Source organism: Pipra filicauda, unplaced genomic scaffold, assembly GCF_003945595.2.
Source record: "Pipra filicauda isolate LSUMZ 115617 unplaced genomic scaffold, ASM394559v2 scaffold405_size854913_pilon, whole genome shotgun sequence".
NCBI lineage: Eukaryota > Metazoa > Chordata > Aves > Passeriformes > Pipridae > Pipra > Pipra filicauda.
In genome coordinates, this window is record NW_024104538.1 from 37,088 (window position 1) to 61,904 (window position 24,817).

A 24,817-nucleotide genomic window follows, 5' to 3' on the forward strand; every position below is an offset into this window, starting at 1 on the left:
ATACTGTCACAGCTCCCCTATCTTTATTGGGCTAGTGCCTTAAAAATCTGTCCTGACTTTGAAGAAGAGACCTTCTTTTTAACTGTTACACCAAGTGGAAAAGAGTTGTCCCCCATCTTCTCCCAAGCAGTGATGATAGCACTTTTTCACCCTCTCTCTGACATCACTGTTTTAACACACCACAAATCACACATGTTAAACAATTGAGAAAGTTCTTCAGTGGACGGAGTCTCGAAAGGAACGGAATGACATCTTAAATCTAAGTCTGGGCATTTCAGGTTTTTTTCCTGAGTTTCGTTTTACCCTTTTGCAACTGCGATGTGTGCGTGGGAACAATGCTAAAAACGATAAATTTGTAACAGGGACCAAGCACTGAGCTTAATTAATCCATAACTGCTGTCACTCACAACCCAAGGAAGAGAGGAAATAATCGATTTAACATGAAAGGACAGTCTCACTAAAGACAGCGCTACAGGCACAAGCCTATCTTCTTGCCTCTGTGTTCTCTTACTCTATATGCTTCCTAGTTGGCAAAATGAATAAAGGTAGAGAACACGCATTTGTCACAGACAGAAACATTTGCAATTTCATGCTTTCAAGTGCTCATCTGTTTTCTTGTTTTTTGATTATAATTTAACCAGATTAAGTGATCCTTTGGAAAGGCAATCTGTTAATTAACCCATATAGGGCAGCACAAATCATACTCTGCAAACACAATCTCAATTTATTATCCAGAAATAGGTCTTATCAGACAGAGACAAGAAGAGGGGAAAGGTTTTTACATGCAAATTAGAAAATACATGCTCTACCTTGGTTTTAGCTTGTTATCTGAAGGCCATGCAATAAATCATTAATTTAGAAGAGATGTAAAGAACCATCTTTATACTTGCTTGAACCTGAAAGACTCATAAAAATTTAATTATGCCTAATATTTATGAGAATGGAGGCTTCAGGACACAGTCCAGTGGAAACAATCGGTGAGTTTACTGACAAATTAATTCCACATTATTTTTTGGAAACAGAGAAGGTAAATAATTCTGCCAGCTATTCCCTGCTTGGAAAGATGATCAAAATTAGACAAAGCATGAGCAGGATGAAACAGGATACATACAACTTGAGGATAAAAATCTTGGGGATTCAACAGTGCCGGCATTCAATATATTGAATATTTTTTCTCTCTCACTTTCCCCTGCACACACTCCACGCCCTCCCAATTAAAACCAGACATTCATGTGCTGAACATTTTAGTAATTCATATAGATGTAAATGCTGATCACTTGCTACAGCAAGTCCTTAGGGTTGCTTCTACTTAGAGAAACAGTGTCTTAGTATTGCATTAATGTACTGCAAGATTACCTGCTCAATCAGCACTAGTCACTAGCACCACCACGTTTTCATTTCCTCCAAGGTGAACACAGGCTTCACAAAATGTATTGTTATGTTTGAGTTTTACATGGAAAGATACAGCTGAGTAATAAACCTTACCAAGAGAGAATTCCTGAGGACATGATGCTTCTCAAGATGCAAGTGCACTTTTTTTTTGGTGTACTTGGCATGGAGAGCAAAGGCTGAGAGCTTTAAAGTCAGTAGAAAACATCCTGGGAAATAATTCCCATTGACAAAACTAGCAGATTATCTCCTGTGGGACAAACAAATGGGTGGGGATCAAACTTAACCCTCCTAGCTTCCCAGCTTCTGCAATATCTGAAAATTAACAGAAAAACAGTAGTTCCAGGAAAGGGTTACAGGAAATTCTTGCCGTTGATTTAACAACAAAGTGCCTGCCCATAGAAGAGAACCATCTGACTTAGTTCAACTACATCCTTTGACGAGAGCAGGCTAGCAAAATACAGTTTAAAAGTTATCTAGTTTCTTTAATTTCCTACTTCAGTCTATGATACGAACACAATCTCTCCTTCAATTAACCTGAAATAAGAGGAGAGTTCCAGAACTTCTGCATCTTGAAACTGGGCTTCATTGCCCTTGAGAGCAATATAGGTTTTGTCATCAATTTTATTTAGAGAAGAAAGATAAGCAATTTATATTGAAAAAATAAATAAAGAGTGAGAGAAGACAGCATTGCTCTCTTTTGCACTGTATCAGAAACTAGAGCGCCAGATCACAAATAAAAGTCATTTAAACTAAAACCCAGTTTGGTACAAGAATAAACAAAACATTAAAAAAAAAATATGAGTGAAATTAAGATGCAAATTAAATCAGGTTCTCAACTATGCAGTAATTGTTAGTCAAAGCATTCCGCATGGTAGTGTATATGGAACCTCCCTGCCTAAACCAAGATCCAGATTAACAGTGATTGGTTTAACTTATGTAAATATTTCTGCAATGTGGTGTTAAAGGTAAGATTTTGGATCTCAAACTCTTATTACTATTATAATGCACTGGGGAGCGTATTTTTGTCCTACAGTAAAATCCTCTTAGTAAGAGAGGAGTTCTTCAGACAGATGTACTGAGAAAGGGCAAACACTTTCTCCATTTTCTGTGGCTCTGTTCAAAGACATGGAGGAGCTCTTCCTCAAGAATGAACATGATGCAGAGTATGCAAGAGATAAATGGTAAAGAGTAAAACAGATTACTGGTAAAGAAACAATTCTACTGATAAATAGAATGCCAACACTTTTGCAGCACCAGCTTAATTTATATTTCTTCCTGAAGACTTCTAACAAGTTTAAAAAGGTCTTTAAATAAGGTTTGAGCAATACAGGATACATATAATTTCCTTTACTGAGTATATGAGTGGTTCTACAAAGTGGACACGTTTCCCTACTGACTTTGTGAAGCATTATCTTAAGGCTTCATTTAAAAGAAGGACAAGTCAAGATTAGTGATTTTGTAATGATAATTTGCACTCCTTACTTGTACAAAGTGCTATTCTACTGAAGGTTTACAGATGGGTGTTATGTCTACAGCTACAGACATAACATAAGAGCTATGGAAACAGAACGCTAATCTGAGCAACCTGGTGTAGTGGAAGGTGTCCCTGTCCATGGCAGGGGGGTTGGAAGTAGATGATCTTTAAGGATCCTTCCAACCCAAACCACTTGTTCTTTTGTTTTGTAACAAGCAAAGCAAGAGTTACATTTATCTTTACAGTTTTCTATCGTAAGCCTCTATTTTACAAAACAGTGTTTTAAAAATAGGCAGTTTAAGACATTTTCAGTCAAAACACACATATGTGTTTTCTAAAAAGTCCTCACATTGTGTACATGTGTGTTTGTGGAAACCTGCTGTACTCTGCCCAGATGTGATTTGGATAATGCTTATTGATTTCATGGTCTGCAATAAGTTCCGTGTTTTGCATTTTTCTCCATCCTCATGGAAACTCCCCATTGCTTTCCCAAACTACCTTTCCTGAAAAGAATGCCCCAAGTTTGAAACTTCATTTTTCACACAGTAAATTCAAGAATAAAGCCACAGAAGGATGGTCAGCCCAAACAGGGTTGCAAGCACGTGCCCCTTCTTCTTCACCAAGGCAAGTTTGAGGCCAAGCCAGCATTACTCACGTGACTTGACAGAAAAACTGTGAGTAGTCAGGTCTTTGGAAATATTTGTTGCTCTTTCTATATCATGAAATCATACATGCAATCAGGCCCTTAAGAGAACTTAAAGCTATTATTTGATCAGAAACTGAGCAGTTAATTGTAAGCTTGCTACATGATGAATTTTGAGGGGTTTTGGCAAATTGAACCATTACAATTGAATGATTAAAGCTTTCCCTCTGTACCAACCCTAGTTAACAGCGTGCTTGATTAGTGACCTCCTAGATCACATTTGTAAAAAAAAGAAGAGTAGGGGTAAACTATTGTGATGAGAGAATTAATTAATTCTGCAATAACACCCCAAGTTTTGGAATAGCTTCTATTAGAGAATGAAACACAAAGTCAAGCAGATTTATGCGGTAAGAGTCCATTAAAAAATAATTTGAACAATCTGAGCTCTATTTCTATTCTGCAGAACAAATAGGTGTTACTGTTTCCTCTGGAAAAAAAGTTCTAATCTGTAGGGAAATTAAACTCTTGGAGGCATGTCAATATTTTTACAGCATGCACTGTTTAAGCCATGCTTGTGTATGATGTATAGCATGGACAGTTAATTTTCCTATAAGTCATAATTCATAGGACAAACAATGTGAGGGATATTAATGGAAAGAGATCAACAAGGTTATTTCCTTTTTGTAGCTTTCTGCAGAGTTAAATAATAAGTTAAACTCATAATTCAGCAAATAAGTTAACTGGAACTACTTTTTCATTGCAGAATTGAATGCTGAAGCTTACCTACTAATGATACTTGCAGATCCTCTGCTTGAATCAACTAATGCTGCTCAACTTTATTTCTCCTTTCTATTTATGTGCAATGGGTGTAAATACCAACCGTTTTGAAGAGGCATCTGGCTTTTTGACAGATCATGACTAGAAAATTTAAGTTGATATAGATTTTTCCCCTATTAATTTCAGGACTAGATTCCAGTTTTATGAACTAGTTAATAAACTATTTTGATGAAAAGCATATTCAGCATTCCCTTGCTATTCTGATTAATATAATAATAGAACCGTTTCCTTTTCACTTTCCCAAGTCCACATAGACATGTTTTGAAGACAAATTAACTAAAGGTTACTGCTGCATGAGAACTGCAGCTGTTCTGCAGATGCTGAGTGTCCCAACTTTTCATTGGCCTCCAATTATTCTCATTCAGAAATAAAACCTATTAGACTGTTTCATAGCTACACCTTAATTTTAAGGACTTCTGTCTTATGCTTATAATGCATTTTGCCTTGGATGGAGAAAAAGAAAAAGTATTTCAATAACTTTTATGTTGCATCAGCTGAAATTAAGGCATTGGAATAATCTATAATAGCAGATTAGACTTCCTTCCTATCTGAATACATACACGGTGACTAATGTAGCCAACTCCCCTTTAAAAGGGCTTTGGAAAATGCTGTTGCCCCCATTTCAGAGATAAGAAAGTGGAAGCAGAAGAGTCAAGAGTTTAATCAAGCCCTCACACCAGCTGGTGACCTGTGTTAGGCAGGGTTAAAAACAGACAGTGTTTGCATGAGACTCTTGCAACAGAGGTGGTACCGATTGCATAAGCAGAGGGTAACCCATGCAGCAGACTGAGTTTCCAAAATAAGGTATTTCAGTTTAGTTGCAATTGATTTAAGCAGATTTAGATGGAACCAAAACAATCCCATTGTCAATAAAAACAGTTTATTGAGATGAATTTACTAGATGGAGGGGGTTGGACAGAAAAGCATTGATACTACACAAGAGAAGTAGATGAGGAAGCCGAGTCTAAAATGAAGCTCCCCCTGCTCCTACCCTGCTTTCAGTGTATAAGAATAGTTAATTAGGACACGTCAAAACACAGGTGATCCAAGCTTGACAGCTTTGCTCACAGAGGCCCTAATAAGCTTTTCAACTCAGTGAATGAATAGCAGCATAAAGTAACATTGCATTAAGAAGCATACTGCACTCTCTCCCATTTATAGTCATGCATTAAAATACGCTCCAGATTAAGAAATTTACAGAAAGTCACTGTTTTAGAACAATCTAAAAACTGTTTGTTTCTTAGGCATTAGGAAATGTTGTAGACTCTCGGCTTCACAAGCACTTTTGCCCTGGATTTCAGTATGACTTTAAAGGTCTTGCCCCTCTGAAGACAAGCTAGAAGCTGCTGCCAAAGTGTGCTAGTAGAATCACACATTTCATTTCCTATTTAACAACCTATCTTAAGGGAAAAAAAGTAAAAAAAAAAAAAAAAAGGCAGGTCCTGGTGAAACAACTGTTACTTATCTGACAGTCCAATGAGCTTACATATGCTCAAATAAAAATCTTATTTGTCCCAACAGCATTAAATCAAAAAAATGAAAGTGATCAGACTTGGGTGGAACAGAGTACTACTTGTAACAACATTTTTAATCAAGTAGAATTTTGAACTACAGAACAGGATCAAGAAAAAGACACACTGTTGGCTATTAACTCTTTAAGGTAGTACCTTCATTAACTCATATTGTTAAGCCAAACAAACAACAAGGTTTCCAGGATCAACCAAAAACTTTACAGAACCTCAACCACACTTAGTCTCTTTCCCTGTACCGTTCCATCAGGCAGCAGGAGGAGGAGGTGAGGCAAGGCAAGGCAGGCTTCCAATGTCAATATGTACAGGATGCTTTGTACGAAAAGCAAGGTGATGGGTTTATGTTAAGAGGTGTAACAAGAGGGAAAAATCTGCCACAGAAACGCTATTTGCTTTGAGATTTCTGTTACTATGTATTCAGCTTTATCCAGGGCTTAACCTGAAACAAAATGTTTTATGTTCCTTACTATAAATCTCTTCAACACCAGATTAGCTCGAGTGATCTTTGAGGAGGACTGGGGAAAGAGCGGAGGCTGCTCTGAACAATTGTTTTCAAACAGAGAAACAGTTACTGCAGGTTAGAAATAAGTGCGATCAGTAGCTAAGATAAGTGCGCTAGGAAACTGTCTGATCTACACACTCTCAGACCTGTAATAGTATAGCTTGCCTAGTCTATCTTGTTTCTTCTTCTGGGGGAGTGAATTAGACTGGCAGTAGCATTAGTTTGCTGCTACAAACTGGCTATGAATTTAAACATTTTAATTAAATAAGAAATTTTGAAAAATTTCTTAAACACAGTTGTGTCAGCATACAAACCATATTTCTGCAGGAATAGTATAACATAAAAACCACTCACACAACCATGTCCACTGGAACACAATCTTCTGCTATTTTAATACACTCAGCACTATACTACTAAGTACACAGAATGGGCTTTCTTCCCAAAAGAGCTTCAAACCAACAACCAACAGACAGCAGAGCAGAGACTTCTTCAATAGTCTTTTCCATCCCGTACCACATTTAGTTCTAGGTCAAAACCCAACAGTGAACAAGTAATTGTGTATATCCTGTAGAAAGGCTTTTGAATAAGTGAAAAAGTAAGCTTAGTCAACTGAAAAATCTTTCAACTTTAAGACCGTGCACACTTCCAGATTCATGACATTTCCCATCCGGTCTCCTCTGAACAACAGCATGAGACAAGCTGAAGGCAAAGAGCAGTGTACAGTGTGGCAGGTAATTAACAAATTCTTGCCCTGTCACTTCTCAACTGTCCCATCCCTGAGGACATATGAAAGTCAAACCACTTTGTCATCTTCTTGCCACTGCATTAAAGGGAAGAGGGATCAGCTGGCTAAAGCACTATAGTTGCTGCCTTCTGTTTGTTACACTTTTCCTTCCTAGCCCGGATTTCCTGCAACTGACTTCTCTGACTGTTCAGCAGGCATCTACTACCTTCTCAGAAGCTGAGACAGAGAAAGCACTTGCACATTTCTAAGAAGAGAACCCTCAAGCTTAAAAAGCTGCTCAGCATACAAGATGCTAAGGGAGTCATCAAAACCACAGGAAAGTTGCAGTTACATCAAATAAGTGAGACGGTTTTCCTAAGATGCACAAAATTCATCTGAAAGCACCTGGTCAATGTCTGGTGTGAAACTATTTTATTGCAGTGTTTCTCCACTAGGAAACAAGAAGCAGCCAGCTGTGAGGATGTCTGTCCAAATAACCAACTGTCTAATGGTAGCAGAGCCGAACAAGCATTATTAAAACACATGCAAATAAATCCAAGGTACTCTTAAAATGGGAACTATATTTTGCTTCCATTTAAGACAAAGACATCTATGCTCATTTCATTAATCAAGTTGAGAGCTTTAGGACCTTGCAGACTTTGCAGCAACTTCATGAAAAGTGCAATTATCTTACAGTCACACTCCAGTTAAGACGCTACCTGAAAATCTAGCATTACTGTAACAAATAATGTAGAGACACAATAAAACTGACTGGGTTTACTGCTACAATAGCATCAACTTAAAGGTTTTCACTCTTCCTCTCCCTTTCCTGCCTTCCACCCCAAAAGTTGTAAAAAAGAAAAAAAAAATCAGAAACATGCAAGTATTATTTTAAAAGGGCAAATTAGTAATGACACAGGTGAAAAGCTTTCAGAGTGCACCAATAGAAATAAGAAAGAGTGAAGCATAAACTCCAATGCCGTTAAAAAACCTTTGTGCCAACAAGGCAATTGTTGATTAAGGAACTGCCTTTTGTCATTCTGCAGTCACATACACACCACTTAGACAGGCTAGAAGGTTGAAATTCTAACTTAAGTGGCAAATTATCATAGGTCAACTATCTAACCTGATTTTAACATATTTGCATTACAGTCTGAAGCTGGCTAACAGCAACTTTTACAGCTGAGTGTGTGGTAGGTTGAAGATTCCAGCCAGACTAATGCACGAGAAGCCAAGGGAGAAGTCAGTATGACCAGTAAGTTTGGTTGGACCCCTTCTCTTTACACAGTTGCTTGGCTCCAAACACCTCTCCTGTTTCTAAGGTATCTGGAGGAGACTCATCAACCTTACTCCTCTCGAAGGTGAGAACTAAAATACTTAAGCTGCTGTTTCTCTAGCAAGGGATCACACATGATTCTTCAAAGCTCTTTTTACTCCTTTGGAGTGGGTTGAGAGTAGCAAAGAGGAGCAGCAATACAAGCATTTGGAGGTCACACAGCGAAGTCATCCCTGATTAATGTGATAGGTTAGCCAAGCCACCAAAAATACTGTATCATATCTGTGCTTTCCACCTCAAAACCTTCACAACGCTTTGCAGAATTATCTTCAAGTTCCATTAGCTATCACTCACTGTCAGTTTTGACAATCTTATGATTAACTTTGCAGTCCAAATGAATGTTAACTGTCATCTTTGTTGTTAAAAAGGACCAGAGTTCAGAGACCTGTGATAGGTGCAACTGGGACATTTTGACACCTGCTGCAACTTCAAAGAGGCACATAGTTTTGTTTCTCAGCAGTTGGAACCTGCTTACACAATATTTGCAAGATGCCGGCACAGAACAAAGTCAATTTAGTATTTACCAGTTTGCTCAATCACGATCCTTTTCATTAAGGCAGAAATATTGCTACGAATCAGCCACTTTGTAGGATTACTGATCCCACAACAGGGGTTGAAAAAATAGACCCGTCGTAAGAAACGCTACACATGCACATGTGGTTAGAAAAGAAAATTGATTTCAGATTCAATAGAGGGTACAGAGGCTATGATACACAACCTATTATTAATTTCCTACTCCCTTTTTATCACTTACATTTCTTTCTTTTAAGAAAACAGAGTATGAGGTTTGATTTTAAAACATTTCAGAAGCTATTTTGCACCTAAGAGTGCCCGTGATCCGCTCGAGTTCACACAACACAATGCAGGGAAAAAAAAGAAAAAGAAATAACTTCCTTACTGATTTGACTGTAAGTAGAGCTACGAGGGCAAGGCATGCCTAGGAGGGATCTCTCCTGCCTACAATTCAAATGTTGGTAAGTACATAACTAACACAGTAAAATCTAAGAACTCTTATATAAAGATATGATAAAATAACACCACCATACACAGGAAACAAACAACCAGCCTGAAGTTCCCTGGTGCTTTAAAGAAAAGATCTAGTAATACTCGAATCAGCAATGCTGATGAGGGACCTTAATCAGAACGAAGACAGGAAATAAAATAAGACAAAATTATACCCTCAAGCCTAAACCATCTCTTCAGGAGATAGAGCTAGTAAAAATGCAGAGTGCATCTTGCATGTTAAATTTTAAAGGTTCAATCTGCCTTTAAGTTGGCTCTTCTAAGGATGTCTGTAGCACCACAGATGCTTCAGGTGTGACCACAGTGGCCTTTTAATTTAACTGAAGAATGCAATTCTTCCAGCTGTCCTGTTACCACATGCTGTTACATATTACAGAGCAGACTCAGTTTATGGCATGTACTCATTTTGGAGTGAACAAAACCTAAAGACATACTCCATGAAGAAATTTAACTACATTTTTAGGGGTCTCACAGAAGCCAGGACAAAATAAAACCCCTGTGAATCACAGGCACTATCATCAACAAGTCCATAGCACCAAATTGCAAAAGCATTCTCCTTTGCTCCCCAGCTTATCAGATTATTGACTGCCACTTGTCCTCAGCTTGCTTCTAGTTGTATGTTACTATGTTGACATCTACTTGCAGTACCAGCAAGGAATACAATTGTTCTGAAAGTCAGCAGCATTGAAAGAAAAGCAAAACAAATAATTATGTTTAATTAGTATTAATAGCACAAACAGCAATTTGTTTAAAAAAAGGAAATCTATACAAAGTCATCATTACACTGTACCTTCACTGGCTACAGAAGGTATCTTGCAATAACCACATATACAGTATGAACCAAAGCAGGGGTTCCAAGATATTTTAGGACAACAAGCTCTTGATAACTGACAAATCTGCTTGCATGCCAAAAAACAAACCTAGCAGCAGAACTTAACATGTAAGGTAACACAAACATTCAGTTCTAAGGTAACAGAAGGACAACATACTAGAAACACTCAAGGATTAAGTCTGTAACAGGAAAAAGGAAAAGCCCCATAGCAGGAAAATGATAACTTCTGATCGATTACTATTGCTCCATCAGCAGAGAGAGTTGCAGGCATGCATAGCTTTGTTTAACTACGTTCCAAGAAAGTTCAAACAATTTAATAGATAAACAGGGAAAAAGGGAAAAAAACAAAAAAGAAAACACAACAGAAAAGCATGCCTGCTTACATATGATTTTACGTGTAGAAACGCACAGAGAAAAGCTGTGGGATAATGCAGTTGGACATCAGGAGGAATTTCTTCACAGAAAGGGTTGTTAAGCATTGAAAAGGACTGCCCAGGGAGGCGGTGCAGTCACCATCCCTGAAGACATTCAAGAAATGACAGCATATGGCGCTTAGTGTCATGGTCTGGTTGACATGGTGGTGTTTGGTCAAATGCTGGACTTGATCTCAAAAGTCTTTTCCAGTCTAATTTATTCTGGGATTCTGTGCTGCCTGTCCTCAGTTTTTTTCTCCTAATGCTGCAGTGGCAACATCCATAACTCATACTCTAAGACAACTTAGTCGGCTGTGGACAGTGGTCCTACCTTTTAATATCAGTTCATCCCTGCTTACCTTAGAGGATGCATAGTTCAAGATATAAATTAAAAAAACCTAGCAATAGCTATTTCTCAGGCATAAGCTTTAACTTACACTGTCAAGTTTTTATATGAGAGCTATTAGATGTAGTTGTTAAACAACTTTGCAGTTAAAGATATTTCATTGGCAGTCACTTGTCCTTATCTGACAGATGCTCAGTTTTACTTTGTTCAGCCTACGAAAACAGCTTAGTCTTGAAAGGGGGAAGTCAACTGGCATTCCAGCTAATGAATTCAGTCCCCTATTTATCTACCCCACAATAAATACCCTCCATGGAAAGGATCAGGAAGCTAGAAATCAAACCAATAAATTCAAGTCTAGAATCTCATTTATGCATCTCCTGACGAACAGAGGAAGGGAGGGAATACAAAAAATATGCCCCTATAAGCTTTACATTGAAAAAAATCACTATACAAAGTGTAAGCAAAAGCCATCACTTGTATTGAAATTTGGGCTAACAAAGAGCATTTAAAATATAGTTCAAGTTTTTAAGAAAACTACAGTTTGCAGACACTCTCAAGAGTACTGCACACAGATTTAAATCTTGAGGTAGAAGCTTGAAAGTAAAGCAAGGAGGGAAACAATGTTCAGAATCAGAGATTATTTTTCGTAAAATAAAATCAAATCAGAGATTATTATTTTCATAATAAAACAAGCAAGTTCCAAGAATATACAAATCTAGAAGCAATCTTCAGCATACTCAAACACAAACCAAAATCCTGTAAATGTACCTGAAGGTACTTGTGAATGGATAGGACAATTTGGTTTTAAAAAACAGAGGGGAGAAACTATTATTAATCCACTTAACTGTTACTTCCTTTAACATGAACCATGTGCCATGTATATCCCAGCAGCAGCTATCCTTAAAAGTCTTCCAAATGTTTGTTCACAGCATTGGCCTTTAGGACTAAACATTTCGGTTTCTAAAGTTCTCTCAGGCCTGTTTAGAGCCTTGTATGCTTTTCAAATAAAGACCTCAACTATTTGTTCTCGTACTCGGTATGTTTGCCTGTTTACCCTAAAGAGAACCAGCAGTTTCTCTTTTCATTTTATTGCTGTTTTGAAAGTAACCATTTTCACTCATCTTCAAATTTTTCCCTTTCTTTTCGCCAGCCTTGATGTTAATCAATGGGAAGCATTTAATTTTTTGATGACCATAGCAGGCCAGTAAAAGATTTCCTGGTAAATAAGACGTGGCCCAGGGTTGGCAAACCTTTGCTCATGTGAATACTGACATGAGGGTCGAGAGGGCACCTCCTTGCATGAATAGCTCCTTTATCATTAAGCTGATGTTTCACAATCAGGATGGAGCAATAAAGAGTAAAAGTAAGGAGCTGGAGAAGAGGGAAATGACTGAATCACCTTACATTTTCTTCAGTCTCCAAAACTTAATCCTACAGCAGGGTAAGCAAAGGTGCCATCACTGTGGATCTCTGCTTTGTCCCCCCCCTTCCTAAAGAGTCCCAGGACTCAGGGCCACTGAAACAAATGGCAACGACAAGCCATAGACTTTTATCAACAAAGGCGTTACACTACTTTTAAGATTCTACAATGACAATAAATATGGTGCCATAATATCCACATTAAAAATGTTAATTTTTGCAGATATTCCAGAGGTATGAGACGTTTCTTTTCCAAAGTAATTGTACATGGTGAGGAGAGATTACACAGCTCCTTGTGTCAATACACAGTTGTGCTTGAGTGTCTTTGGAGGCTTAAATAAATTGCCATGTGAAGCATCTCAGCCACATTTTCATTTGATCAATCAGCTTTACCCAGAAGAACATGGGCAGGCAGCAACCAGCCTATACACTGCCCAGAGTGAGTCACCTTTAAAATCAGGGTCTACAAAGCATTGCTCTAAGACTGTTTAAGTACTTTCTTTACCTCTTCTAGTTATGGTAAGTAATATGGTACTCATGACAATTAAAAGCAGATGGGTTCTTCATACAAGAGATTCCTAAAAGCTGTTTTTAAACAATTTTATTTTTAGGCATTTCTCAGGATTGGGGAAAAAGGCTTTCTTTTTAGCATATCCTACAATACTCTGCTTGTAGATTTCTGAAAGCGTGTTAACACATTTCAGCAAACATTTATTGTAGTGTATTTCTACCGTAATACATTGTGAAATTTTTATTACAGAATACAAACTTTAGAAAGTGTTTCACCACATACAGCTCACTTTGTAATCACTTGAACTGTTGGTATAGAGATAGATACTAGTCTGTATGTGAGTTGAGAATCTTTGCTGATGATTTACTTCTCTTTTAAAGTACTTCAGATTAACCATACAGGTCTAGTTTTGTAGTCATTCCACACAGTTTCCATTGCACTTACAGCTAAAATTAGGCTCAAAGGAACACTGAGCTAACCTGGGTGGGGAACAAGGGCAGCAGAGAGACCAGTCTCTGAATAAGTCAGTCCTTGTCACCTTTCAGGCTGCTTCTGGAAACAAAATTGGTATTGTGAGTTCAACTTGAACGTTCCTTGGCATCCTTGCATTTTACTAACAACCATTTAAAATTCTAAAAAAATTGGTGATATTTATTGAAGAAATTTATCCAGTGTGTCTTAAATGGGGATATTAAAAAGAACATCGGCGAAATAACAGCAAAGCTCAATGTGGCTCTGTAGAGTGACATGTGTGTCAGTAGAAATCAAAAGCAGAGTGAAAGAAGTGAAAGAAAACGCTCCAAGATGAAGCCACTTGTAAAAAAAAGAAAAAGGACACAACAGCATAGAAAATTAGTTAAACCGTGCAAAATCCCAACAACAAATTCAGGGAGTTCATGGAAGAGGTTAGAGGAAGAGGCTCAGAGGAACAAGACAGAAGTGGAGACAGGGGGTATTAAATGACCATTTTCAAATCAACAACATTCTGGATTTATCACAAGAGAATAAATTTGAAGATTTAATATGAGAATGATCAGGATTTGTGAAAGAGCACAGACGTTAGTAATGTTTTAAAGATTCAGCGGAACCCAACAGAAGCAGCATTGATAGTGGCTGCGAAAGGACAAAGACTATTTCTGATATGCTTTACATCTTACTCAGTACAGAATCCTGATGCCCTTACATGATTTCTCCCATCACAGTTAGCTTCAGCTAGGTTAGATTTCACCACGCCATTTTTCTCTGTCAGAAATGCCACTCCACCCCTTCCCATCACTTCTCAAATAGAAGTTGAATAAGAACAGGAGCAAAACTACAACTCTGAAAGAAAGCAGGCAGTTAAGTTTCCAGTAACCAGTGAAATAAAGACAAAGTAAGACTTACATTTTAGCTAAACTGAGGTTAGGACAGCAACAGAATATCTATGAGGGATCAGACCAGCAAGACTGGACATGGAAAGTAGGATATGATTGGAAGTAGTACAGAGGCAAAACTCAAACCACATGAATATGAGACTATCACCAGGAGCTAACATGTACTGAAGAGGGAAGGCCCTCAACATTTTTTCATTGTCATCTTGTACTTTAAGAAGAATCTTTCTTCCACTTCAGGATTAATTATGATAGGGATCATGGAAAAAAAAAAAAAAAAAAGAACTTACGATTCCCTCATACCAACATGAATTTCCTCCTAAACTGAGGCAGAACGTAGATTTTGCATTATGTCTGCAGCAAGTTAAGCATGTTAGCCTTCATGTACATCCAATCCAAATGAGGTTTTTCTCTTGAGGACTTTAAAACAGGTTTGAGGTATAACCTAGAGTAAGATTTCATTAAGATTCCAGAACAGCAAAAGCATACTCAAAATGAATAGTGCATCTTTCATTTTCTAACATCCCCTAATAGTTTCAAGCCTCCATCCACCTGTTCCACTTTATACCACAAATACACACTTAACAGGGTCCTAAGATGGTAACAATAAGGACACAACCACCAGAAAGCTCTGCTATCTGAAGCAGACAGAAGGCAGCCACCAACTGAACAAAGAGAACTTAAACCACAAACTTGTAGGATCAGGAGCCCATACTCTTCTAAGCTTACACTGTATCTATTACACCAAGAGAACCAATGAGCCACTTTCGAATTCTTTCATATTTTAGCATTTTAACAGACTTTTAGTGGATTTGAAAATAAAATAATTTTTTAAAAACAATCCAAAACACAATGAGCAGAAGATTTACTCGGTATAAACATTTCTGAAATAAATGATTCATTCTCACCAGTGGAGCCCCACATATCCGGGCAGCTTGTTTTACATGGTTCACCTTTGCTTGCCACCACGTTTTAATAGATACTATATCCATACAAAGGCACTAATCAAGTTTACATTGCTCTCGGAATTTATACACGCTATCGATTAATAATTAGTTTTGAAGAGACATTCTGCCAGGTGAGCGAGACAGGACGATTATCAACTCCTCACGGGTTAGAAAGAAGTCAGTCTCGGAAAGTGTATGAGCGCAAGAGTTGCGAGCATCCCTCCGTGCGAGCCCTGCACTCTTTCCCCCAGTTACCCCGACTGACCTCCGGGACCCACAGGCACCTCTTCAGCATTTAAGTAAGGGAAGGGGAAAAAAAAAAAAAAAGAAAAGGAGAAGGAAATCAGACCAAACATAAGAGGATCGAGACACATGGCTTCGGCTTCACCTTCCCTTCCCCGCAACACACCATCCATTGAGGCAGAAGGAGCCACCCCGGGTGCTACAACAAGAGCCGCATTCACGGGCGCGGGTTGAGCGGCGGGCAGGCTGGCGGGAGCGCGCTCCGGGCGGGCACCCCGGGCCGGCCAGCCAGCTCCGAAAACAACCCTCTGCTCCTTCAGCACTCGGGGGGACAGAGGAGGAAACGCAGACCCATTTATTGGCTCTTTCATTAAGAAGTTAGGAACGATCAAGAGGTTTTCCTACGCTCCCGTTCGAGGGACAGTTTTTCGGCACCGGGCTTTGTGAAGGCACAGACGCGGTCGGGCTCTGCCGGGAGCCGGCTGATTTCCCTGCCCGCCCGCGGGCGCGGGATTTTCCGCTCCGGGTCGCCCGGCAGCACCTGCTGCTGTCGCCGCCCGGCACCCCCAGCCCTGGGCCCGGCTCCCGCCCCGGCGGCACCCGCTGTACCTGCAGGATCTTGTCCAGCCCCTCCTGGCCCAGGCAAGGGAACTGCTTGAGCAGCTCCGTCTTCTGCCGCTTGTAGTCGTCGGTAGCCGAGCGCCAGTGGGGCTCCTCCAGCACCTCAAAGATCGCGGCCCCGATGGACAGGTAGAAGATGATGGCCGAGGTCAGCAAGGGGCCCCTGTCCACCATGGTGCCAACGGGAGGGACGGAGGGCGGGCGGAGCGCGGCGGACGGGCGGGCCGGGGCGGCTGCCCCGCGCTGCGGCCGTGGGTGCCCGAAGCAGCACTGTCCTTCCCGTGACAGCTCTGCCTGCCCGCGCTGTCCGCCGTGCCTCCTCTCCCGGCTTCTACCGCGTTCCCTTAGTCTTCCACACTCCCCTCCCACTCTCTTCTCCTCCCGCCTCCGCTTCGCTCCACTCCCCCCGGCTGTCTCCTTCCCCCAGTTCTCTCCCCTCCCTCCCTCCCTCAGCAGCGATTTGAATCTGGTGCTCTCCCGCTTCCTCTCCCCTCCCGCCCGCGCATGCGGGGCCGCCGCCGGGGGAAAGGCCGGCGGGGCGCCCCGGGCACTCCCGGAGCCGGCTCGTGGCGAAGGACGGGCGGTCCCCGCGGAGCGGGAGAGCGGCAGTGGGGTCTGGCCAGCGCCCGCCCTCCAGGGGCCGCCCAGGGGAAGGGGAGCTTGAGCCGCGACCTCCCCGCTTCCCGCCCTGCCCGCACGGCCGCCGGGAGCCCGTGGGGGGGCCGAGAGGCGAGCCTGGCCCCGGCCATGTGCCCCCGGAGCATGGCTGATCCCTGCGCCCGGAGCCCTGCGTTGCCCTCCGTGTTTTCCCTTTAGTTAGGGGAAGAAGGGGTAGCGTCGCTCAGTTTTATTTTGCTTTTTCCCTCGTGCTGGCAGGTTCAGCGTAATTTCTCGTTTTCGACGCCGGCAGGCTGTGAAACGAGGGCTGTGAAACGAGGGCTGTGGCTTTCCCGGATGCGTGGAAGCGTGGGGGAAAGGTGAGCAGCAGATCTGAGGAGAAAATAAGAAGTCTGTCGGCAGGTTTCACCCCTCCCCTGAGACGTCGTCCAGACGTGTGCATTACAGATTCTTCAGAGCAGACACTGCATCTCCCTTCTTCGTGCATTTTGTACCTTTAATAAATGTTCCTGTGCATGCTCTCTGTGTGTTTGGGAGTGAGGGAGAGGTAGCGGGTAGTAATTTTCCATGAGATGGTCAAAACCCCTTCCAGGCTGAAGAAAACAGCTCTCCCTGTTTGTGAAGCAGCTCACGCTACTCCGTGTTCACACTTCCAGGCAGGAGGAAGGCAACCCGAGTGCTTTAAATGAATAGGGCTGGAAATGGGGTTAAATGGGACAGGGAGAGGATATAGCAATGTGTCATGCACCCTGGCAAAGTGCTTCTGGTGCGGACACAGTTCATCTTACATGGATCATCTTACAAACACTGTTTTTGTGCAAGTAACTTGTTTTATTACTTTTCTAGCCACCCCAACAGGAAGTAAACAGTCAAGAAATAGAGTCGTTCATATCAGTTGCATCAACACTAAGGATTTTGGGTTGTATAGGTACATCAGTTGGAGTACACAATCCAAAAGGCCAGCTGAAATTTCTCCTGCAGATGTAGTTGAAATGGGAGGAGGGGGAATGGAGGAGAATGGGAAAAGGAAAGGAAACAAGTAGAAAATAGTGTCATAAGGAAACTACACTAACCTTTTGTTATTAAGGCAAAAATGGGGGATGCTTCATGAAGTTGTAAGGCAGAATTTTGAATTCAAAGGAAAAGAAGAACCTCATGATGCACAATTACCCCATGAAAATTATTCCCAGGTTATCACTTGGCCCAAGATCTTTGCAAAATTTGAAAAGCCATTGGCCACATAATAATGTGAGCATCCATCATTGCTTCACTCACTAATTTAAAAGTAAAGTTTAAAATCCTAAGGTATATAAATACTTATGGCAAGTGACTGAAAGTGTTGAAGAACTCTTTCAGTAGGCAAACTATGATACAATTTTCCTTTTCGTGCTCTTGCACCTTCTTCTGAGTCACCTGCAAATGATTAGGTTAGTCCAACAGCAGCATCGGTAGCCTGACACGATACAGCAATACTACACTTGTGTGTTCCTGACCCTGAACATCTGTGCTTCGTAATGGGAAGGTATTTGATTATATTTTGAAACTGTACTCTTCTCCATCTGTCTTTAGGTCTCTAAAGGCACATTTATACATTGAAACACTATCTTAAAGGCACAAGGAATAACACGAATGACCCTGAACCCACTGCAGTTATAGAGCACAGACAAGCAAAAACACTTTCAGGCATTTTATAGAAAGTTTGTTTGCAATTTTGATTCAACGTTTCTACTTTCCACTCTAACCTCCCAATCACTGATTGCATAATTAGTGCTCTCAGTTAGCTGAGTCAGTGTTTAAAAACAAACAGACCTGTAAATCACATATCATTTTTCCCTGTGTTGAAATGCTATTGCACTTGTTAGACTCTCTCCTTGTGTTTCACTGAGTTTCAAAGAGATGAGCCTGGTAAGGAACAATATCCAGAAGAATAGTTTATTCCCCAAGGAACCATAATCAACTAGTCTTACAAGTAGGGGTGATCCACTGAGTATCAGTAAACTTCTTGCATTTAGATATTTCACTTTGATTCCGTTGTCTTTTGCAGAACAAATTACAAGGTATAATTTCATGCTGCTGGCCAAAGGAGTGTGGCAAGAAGGAATGTTTTCTGTAGCTGGCCTGTCTTTGCACCTCCTGATCCTCATGCTTCTCCTGACCTCATAAAAGATCCCATATCCTTTTATTCATGGCCCTTTTCTCCTCTTTATTTCCCTTGGATTAAACAGTACCCTATTGTTAACCCACAGCACCTGCCACATAGGCCCCACAGCTTTTCATGCTAGGCTAAGTTAATGAATAGGCTGGGGTTATTCACTCACAGGCTTTTAAATCTCATTAAAAGTCAAGAGAGAACCAGCAGATAGCACTGTGGTGAGCAATGCCACAAGTATCAATCATTTATACTATTTGCATAGGTCGTTATTTCAGGCTGTCCAGTCCAAAAGGAAATCTCTATCATCCAAGATGTATGTCTAAGACACATTTGCTGTACAGATGTTTCCTAGAACAGCCTGAAATGAATTAATAAATGTCAGAATATGTTTTAGATGGAGCAACTAAAAGACATTATTTGGGCAAAGCAAACCTGTCATGTAGTGGCAGAGACTGCAGGTTGTACTGAGTATGAAATATGAGCCTCTCTTCAAGCCTCTATCATTTTTCACTTAGGAGTCTGGTTTTGCCTCGTTGATGACTGTTTTCAGTGCCTGTCAACTCTGCATCTTTTCTTTATCTGTTGAAATTTGGACACCTCAACATTGCCTTCAAGTGTTATACATCTAGCCATGGAAGGTTGAACTAAGTTCAGGAGTGTACTATCGTGACTACCTTAAGCCGTTTGGCTTCTTTGGTGCAGTCCAGTGTGCACAGATAGGGTAAGGCTGGTCTGCAGATGATGCAGAATTTTATATGAGACATTTGTTGAAAGTTAAAAAATTCTCCATGGGATTGTTCATACCTTTTGGCTTAAGTATTTACACAAAGCAATTTTATGCCCTGAATGTAGAGTAACACATAGTAAATCATATTAAAAAATAATAAAAACCTTTACCAAAACAATCTGCATACCACTGCAACAGACTTCTTCACTCATAGGCAGATAATGAGTGAACAAACACCACATGACAGATGTTAGTCATGTTGCTTAATGAATAACTGGTGATGAGTACAATACCTGTGTGGAATGGCTGTAATAAGTTCAACGAGAAATATGCATTTGGATCATCAGTTTTGCACTGAGATACCTGCAGTGCTCAAGAGAAATGTCTTCATCAGGAAGAAGCCAATGTATTTCAACATTTTTTCTGCATGTATTTCCTTGACTGCCTTGTTCCTCAGCCATCCATAGAAGTCACTGGATGATGAAACATGCTTTCCTTCAAAATACTTTAAAAAGAAATACTTTGGCCTTCTCTTTCTGCTCCACCATGGCCTCTGTGGTTGTGCCAAACGTTTTATGACAGTCTTTCACACTGACATTCATGTCAGTGATCTAAGCAGTTCAGCATACAGCTCTTCAAAAAACCCCAACTTGTACGATGTCAGTCCTGGACTGGGTTTTACCATCATGATACCCAGAGCACATTCCTGCTCTAGACAGTATGCTCAAGGATAGCTGAGCACCATGGTAACAGTCAGTGAACATGCAACAATCTGTTATTTTGTTATGTAAAACATCACTGTCAAGTCTTATTTTTGTGTCATTAAGAAGGAGTTAAATTTTATTTGTATATAGTAATATGGATGAATGCCTGCACATTGCTCTGAGATTTGTTTAAATTAACTTTTATCAATCTGGTGTCATGCAGTGCCCGCAGTGCATACCTTCTCCAGTGTTACTGCCTGAGTGTGATAGGGGTAGATTACAGGGGAGAATTCAAGGAGCTGTTAGTCTCCCCCGTCTCCCAGCTAGGTTACACAGCTCCATATCTGTGTGCCAGATTGAGCAATGAAGGACCTTGTGTGTGGCTGGGCAGCTCCCAAATCCACATCAGGCTCCCTTCCATGCACGGTGTGTAGCACTCACGTTTTGTTAGTCAACATGCCTGAAGAGCTGGTCCCACCTACCTCTCTTCCCTTTATAGAAACAAAGTCAGCACATTAATTTTGGCAGAGGAAAAGCAGAGGGGAGGTTGATGGCTTTTTTTTTTCCTCCTGGGTGAATAGAGCCTTGTGGATAACAAATGAAGACAGCTATACACCCAAAAAACATTGAAAAGGATCATATTCTTATCATCTGTTCTCCTGTTCCAAACCCTGCAGCAACAGCTTGTGAGGTGAGATTGGGTCTTATCATGGGAAAAAAAAAAAAGATTAAGTAAGTGAGAGAGTTGGCTACAAGCAGTTAAAGGAGTATGGATTTTTCAGATTTTTTTTTTTCTATAGATATTAGTTGCTTTTGTGCTTGGTGTCCTGGAATGGAGAAGGTCCATGGCCCATGCTGTTTCTATGCATGTGCCTCTTCCTTCTATGCTTAAAGGAGTTTTGGAAGAAAACAAGAGTTCCTGACATAGTCTACCTCCACAGGCCCTTTGCCTGTCATGTGGTCCTTTGTGGTCCCTCCTCCATCATGTGTGGAATTGGGAAAGAAGATAGCAAAGACTAAGCCCTAACACCCACAGCTGTCCTGCAAGGGAAGGGCTTGCAAGCTGTTAGTAGCTTTTAACTTATACTTTCTACCCTCCTAGGCCATCATCAGGAGAGATATTAAGAGGGTTTGGAGGAACTTGTATTTCAGTGTTTGTTGCCTTCCAAGAGTGCCTCTCACGTGCCAAAACCCAGTGTAGAAGTAGCAAGCAAATCCAGGTCACTCACAGATATGACTCTAGGGAGGCAACTTGGCACAAAAATGACTGAGTTAGAACACCAGAAAAAAATCCACCTGGTCTAGTGCTTCAGTTAACAGCAAGACTCATGGTGACCACCATGCTCTTGACAGTGACTTTACAGGGATGTATATGTGTATGGTCACAGTAAATTGCAAGATAACCCATGACTGAGGTGGTAAAACAAGTCAGATGCTGGAGGTTTTCCTCGTATTGCGCAGCGCCTCAGCAGTGCTCTGTTCATCATTCTGTTTCAGAACTGGAACAAAGTCCTGGGAAGCTGAGGCAGTAGTGAGTGAATGGGAGCATATTCAAATTGCTGCTCTCCTCCTTCCTTCCATGGGAAGTCCTGGTAACTCAGGTCAGACTCACAATGGTGCCAATAATGAGGTGTAGGAGAGGCCTGACAGGAAGCAGAGTTAAGAGAAGGCAGGGAGCATAAGAATAGACAACCCCTAACTATACCTGTGCATCTGCAAAAATCTCTGAAGCATTTAGGTAGGGACAGAGAGAGAAGAATATGGGGAATGGAACACTGACCCCATCAAGATAAAGGGATGTGGTGCTCTCTAAGGGCATCCAAACAGAGGTGAACATCCCTAACTTCTTTGTTCATTCCAGAGGACCATCTGAGGCCAAATGACCCCAGTGCCAACGTGGGTTATAGAAACTATAACTATAGCAGCCTGTTAGAGGTTTCACAACTCATTTCCTTTTGCCAAAGAGAGGCAAAAAAGGGGGGAAGAGGAAATAAAAACTAAATGGGCTAGTTAATTTATTTTTTAAGATCAAATCAATATCCAGATGGGTGAACTCTGCAGATGGCATTGCTTCAGTCAAGATAGAAAATTCAGTGCTTTCCTTGCATGTGTTTTTTTGCAAGATTTCTTTGGAACAAGGAATTGTATGCAAACAATGGGACAAATCTGCAAATGCTCACTCATCTCAGCAGCCAAGAACTCTCACTGACTGGGGATACTTGCAAAAATAAAGATTCTCCAGGCTGAGGAGCCTGGCTCTTAGGTCTGCTTTATCTTCTATGCTTGCTTCACTCCCTACTCTCACCCCCAATCTTTTGCAATTCAGTGACAATCAGAGTTAATAAAGGTGTGTCTGTGATCCTATAAAGCAATTTGCATCATCATCTTTTGTGATGAAATTTTCACAGGGGAAGGAGGAGCCAGTAGCATTTTGTCCAAGTAAAGGTTGCCCTGGCAATATACCAAGAAGCCTGAAGCCCTTAATTTTCGCAAGAGATTTGATTACCGCAGCCCGTGTCTGAGTGCAGAGATGTGTCCTGCAGAAACTACGCTCCCCCACCCCTTCACTCCCCCTTGTCCAAGATAAGTCTCAAATTAGTCTGAAGCTTACAGTCTTGCATTATTGCCACTGTGTCACAAGCATATGGACAGGCTTGGGCTGCCTTGCTGAAATTATTGTGCTAGGTCTACAACAGACCACATGGCTCCTGCCTCTGCCCTACCAAAAACATCATTTTCCATAGCTGAGTTGAAGAAGCTGTGCTGCTTTCACTAAACAGAAGTGGCCAGAACCTGCCAATTGACGTTAACTGTGTTGTATGTTATTTCAGTATGTGTCTATTATAAACAGATGACAATGCAACTTCCATTTTGACTAAAGGAACCGATAATCAACACAGAGCTATTAATACATGACAAATAAGTAATCTCTAAGCCAGATCAATAAATGAACTGTCAGAAACATCTTTCTTCTGCTGTTCTGTGCAAATACAGCAGCCTTGCTTAATAAAGAAGGCCTTATTTAGTTCTGGCCTTGTCTCAACACTAGGCTTTTACAAGTACTTGGGACAAGATCATTAAACCTGCATGTATCAACTAAAGGCATGCCCCTCAAATATCCTTCTAATACTGGGAAAGGCCCTAGTTACACAATTATACATTAACTAACAAATATTTATTCTCAGCCGTGGGAAGTGAGTTATTTTGCCGCTCTATTTTGGAATGTTCAGATGCCTTGTATGACATTTAGAGAGATTAAATTCCTTTGTCCCCCTTTTAGCTGAACTGCTTGTAGGGCATGCTGCAACACTGGCACCCAAATCTGCTTGGAGAACCATGTGGAAAGATTAAAATTGGAGTATCTATTACCATGATGTGTGGAAATCTGACACATATTAACAGAGCAGTGTAGGAAGGACATTACTGAGGCTCATAGGTAAAGCAGAGAGGGGATTTTGATATCTATCATTAACATAGGACAGTGGGAAAAGCTGATGTGGTGCCTCACTGGCAAGATCCAGCGGGCAGGTTTCTACTGCCAGCACCTGGGCACTGGAAGAAAGGGTGGGATGGAGCCTGCAGGAAAGGTTGCTCAGGCTGACTGCCAAGGGAGGCCTTCACTGATTGTGTTGTAGGCAACAGGACCACATGATGAACAGATACTGCAGCTATCATTTTCATTTTCCAGAAAAAGTTGGCTTTCTTATCTGGGATGACTAAACTAAAACGTCTTTTCTCCATTTAGTCTTGATGCAAACTCATATCTGTTTCTGAACAGAGATCCCAAGTTTTAAGATCCAGTTCAAATATGAATGTTTTCTTTCCTTATGGTCTCCACTTTGTGGAGAATACCTCTGAGTCTGGCAGTTTTCCATATCAGAAATCTAACATTGTTTATTTAGATTGTGGTTTAGACATAAAGCCTGAATTCAGTCCTGTGTGGATAGAAGGATTTAATGTCTTCAAAGAGTGGCGTGGAGAGAAAAAGAAAGGGAGAGGAAAATTGCCCTGAATAATATAGATAGAATCTGGCAGTGCTAAGGGTGCAGATCAAAAACCTCTTGGTTTTTTCCATGTGAGACTTTTGCAGTTCAACAAATGCTTTTCACAACAGTTGAGTACCCCACCTCAGGACCAGGGTGAGGGGTAAGGAAGAGCTCACACTAGCAGCTTGACAGCTTGCCAATGCATACAGAAGCAATATGCACCATTCAGTCAGTCCCTGCAATGAATTATGTTTTCATCTGTACCTTGCAGAGTGAATAGAAAATAACTATAACACTGTCCAATCTGTTCCCCCAGATGCACTTCTTTTCCAAAGAATACACTGTACCATGCAGTAACGAGGGCGTTCAAATAACAATGGAAAGAATGACTCTGATATTCTCCTGAACTAATTTCAAAGCTGCATATCCAGTTCTCTGCCTTTTTTGGTCAGTCTCTTTACACCATTT

The 24,817-nt window shown here is 40.9% G+C and overlaps 1 protein-coding gene across 1 annotated transcript in view; it reads right to left on the reverse strand.

The window, feature by feature from the left end:
• KCNK5 (potassium two pore domain channel subfamily K member 5) overlaps window positions 1-16,516 on the reverse strand; it is a 35,242-nt gene extending 18,726 nt beyond the window's left edge. Inside the window, exon 1 of the mRNA XM_027745819.2 lies at window positions 16,151-16,516. Coding sequence (XP_027601620.1) covers window positions 16,151-16,336 — 186 coding nt within the window. The 5' untranslated portion in view covers window positions 16,337-16,516. The remainder of the gene's footprint in view (window positions 1-16,150) is intronic.
• Window positions 16,517-24,817: the final 8,301 nt, after the last annotated feature.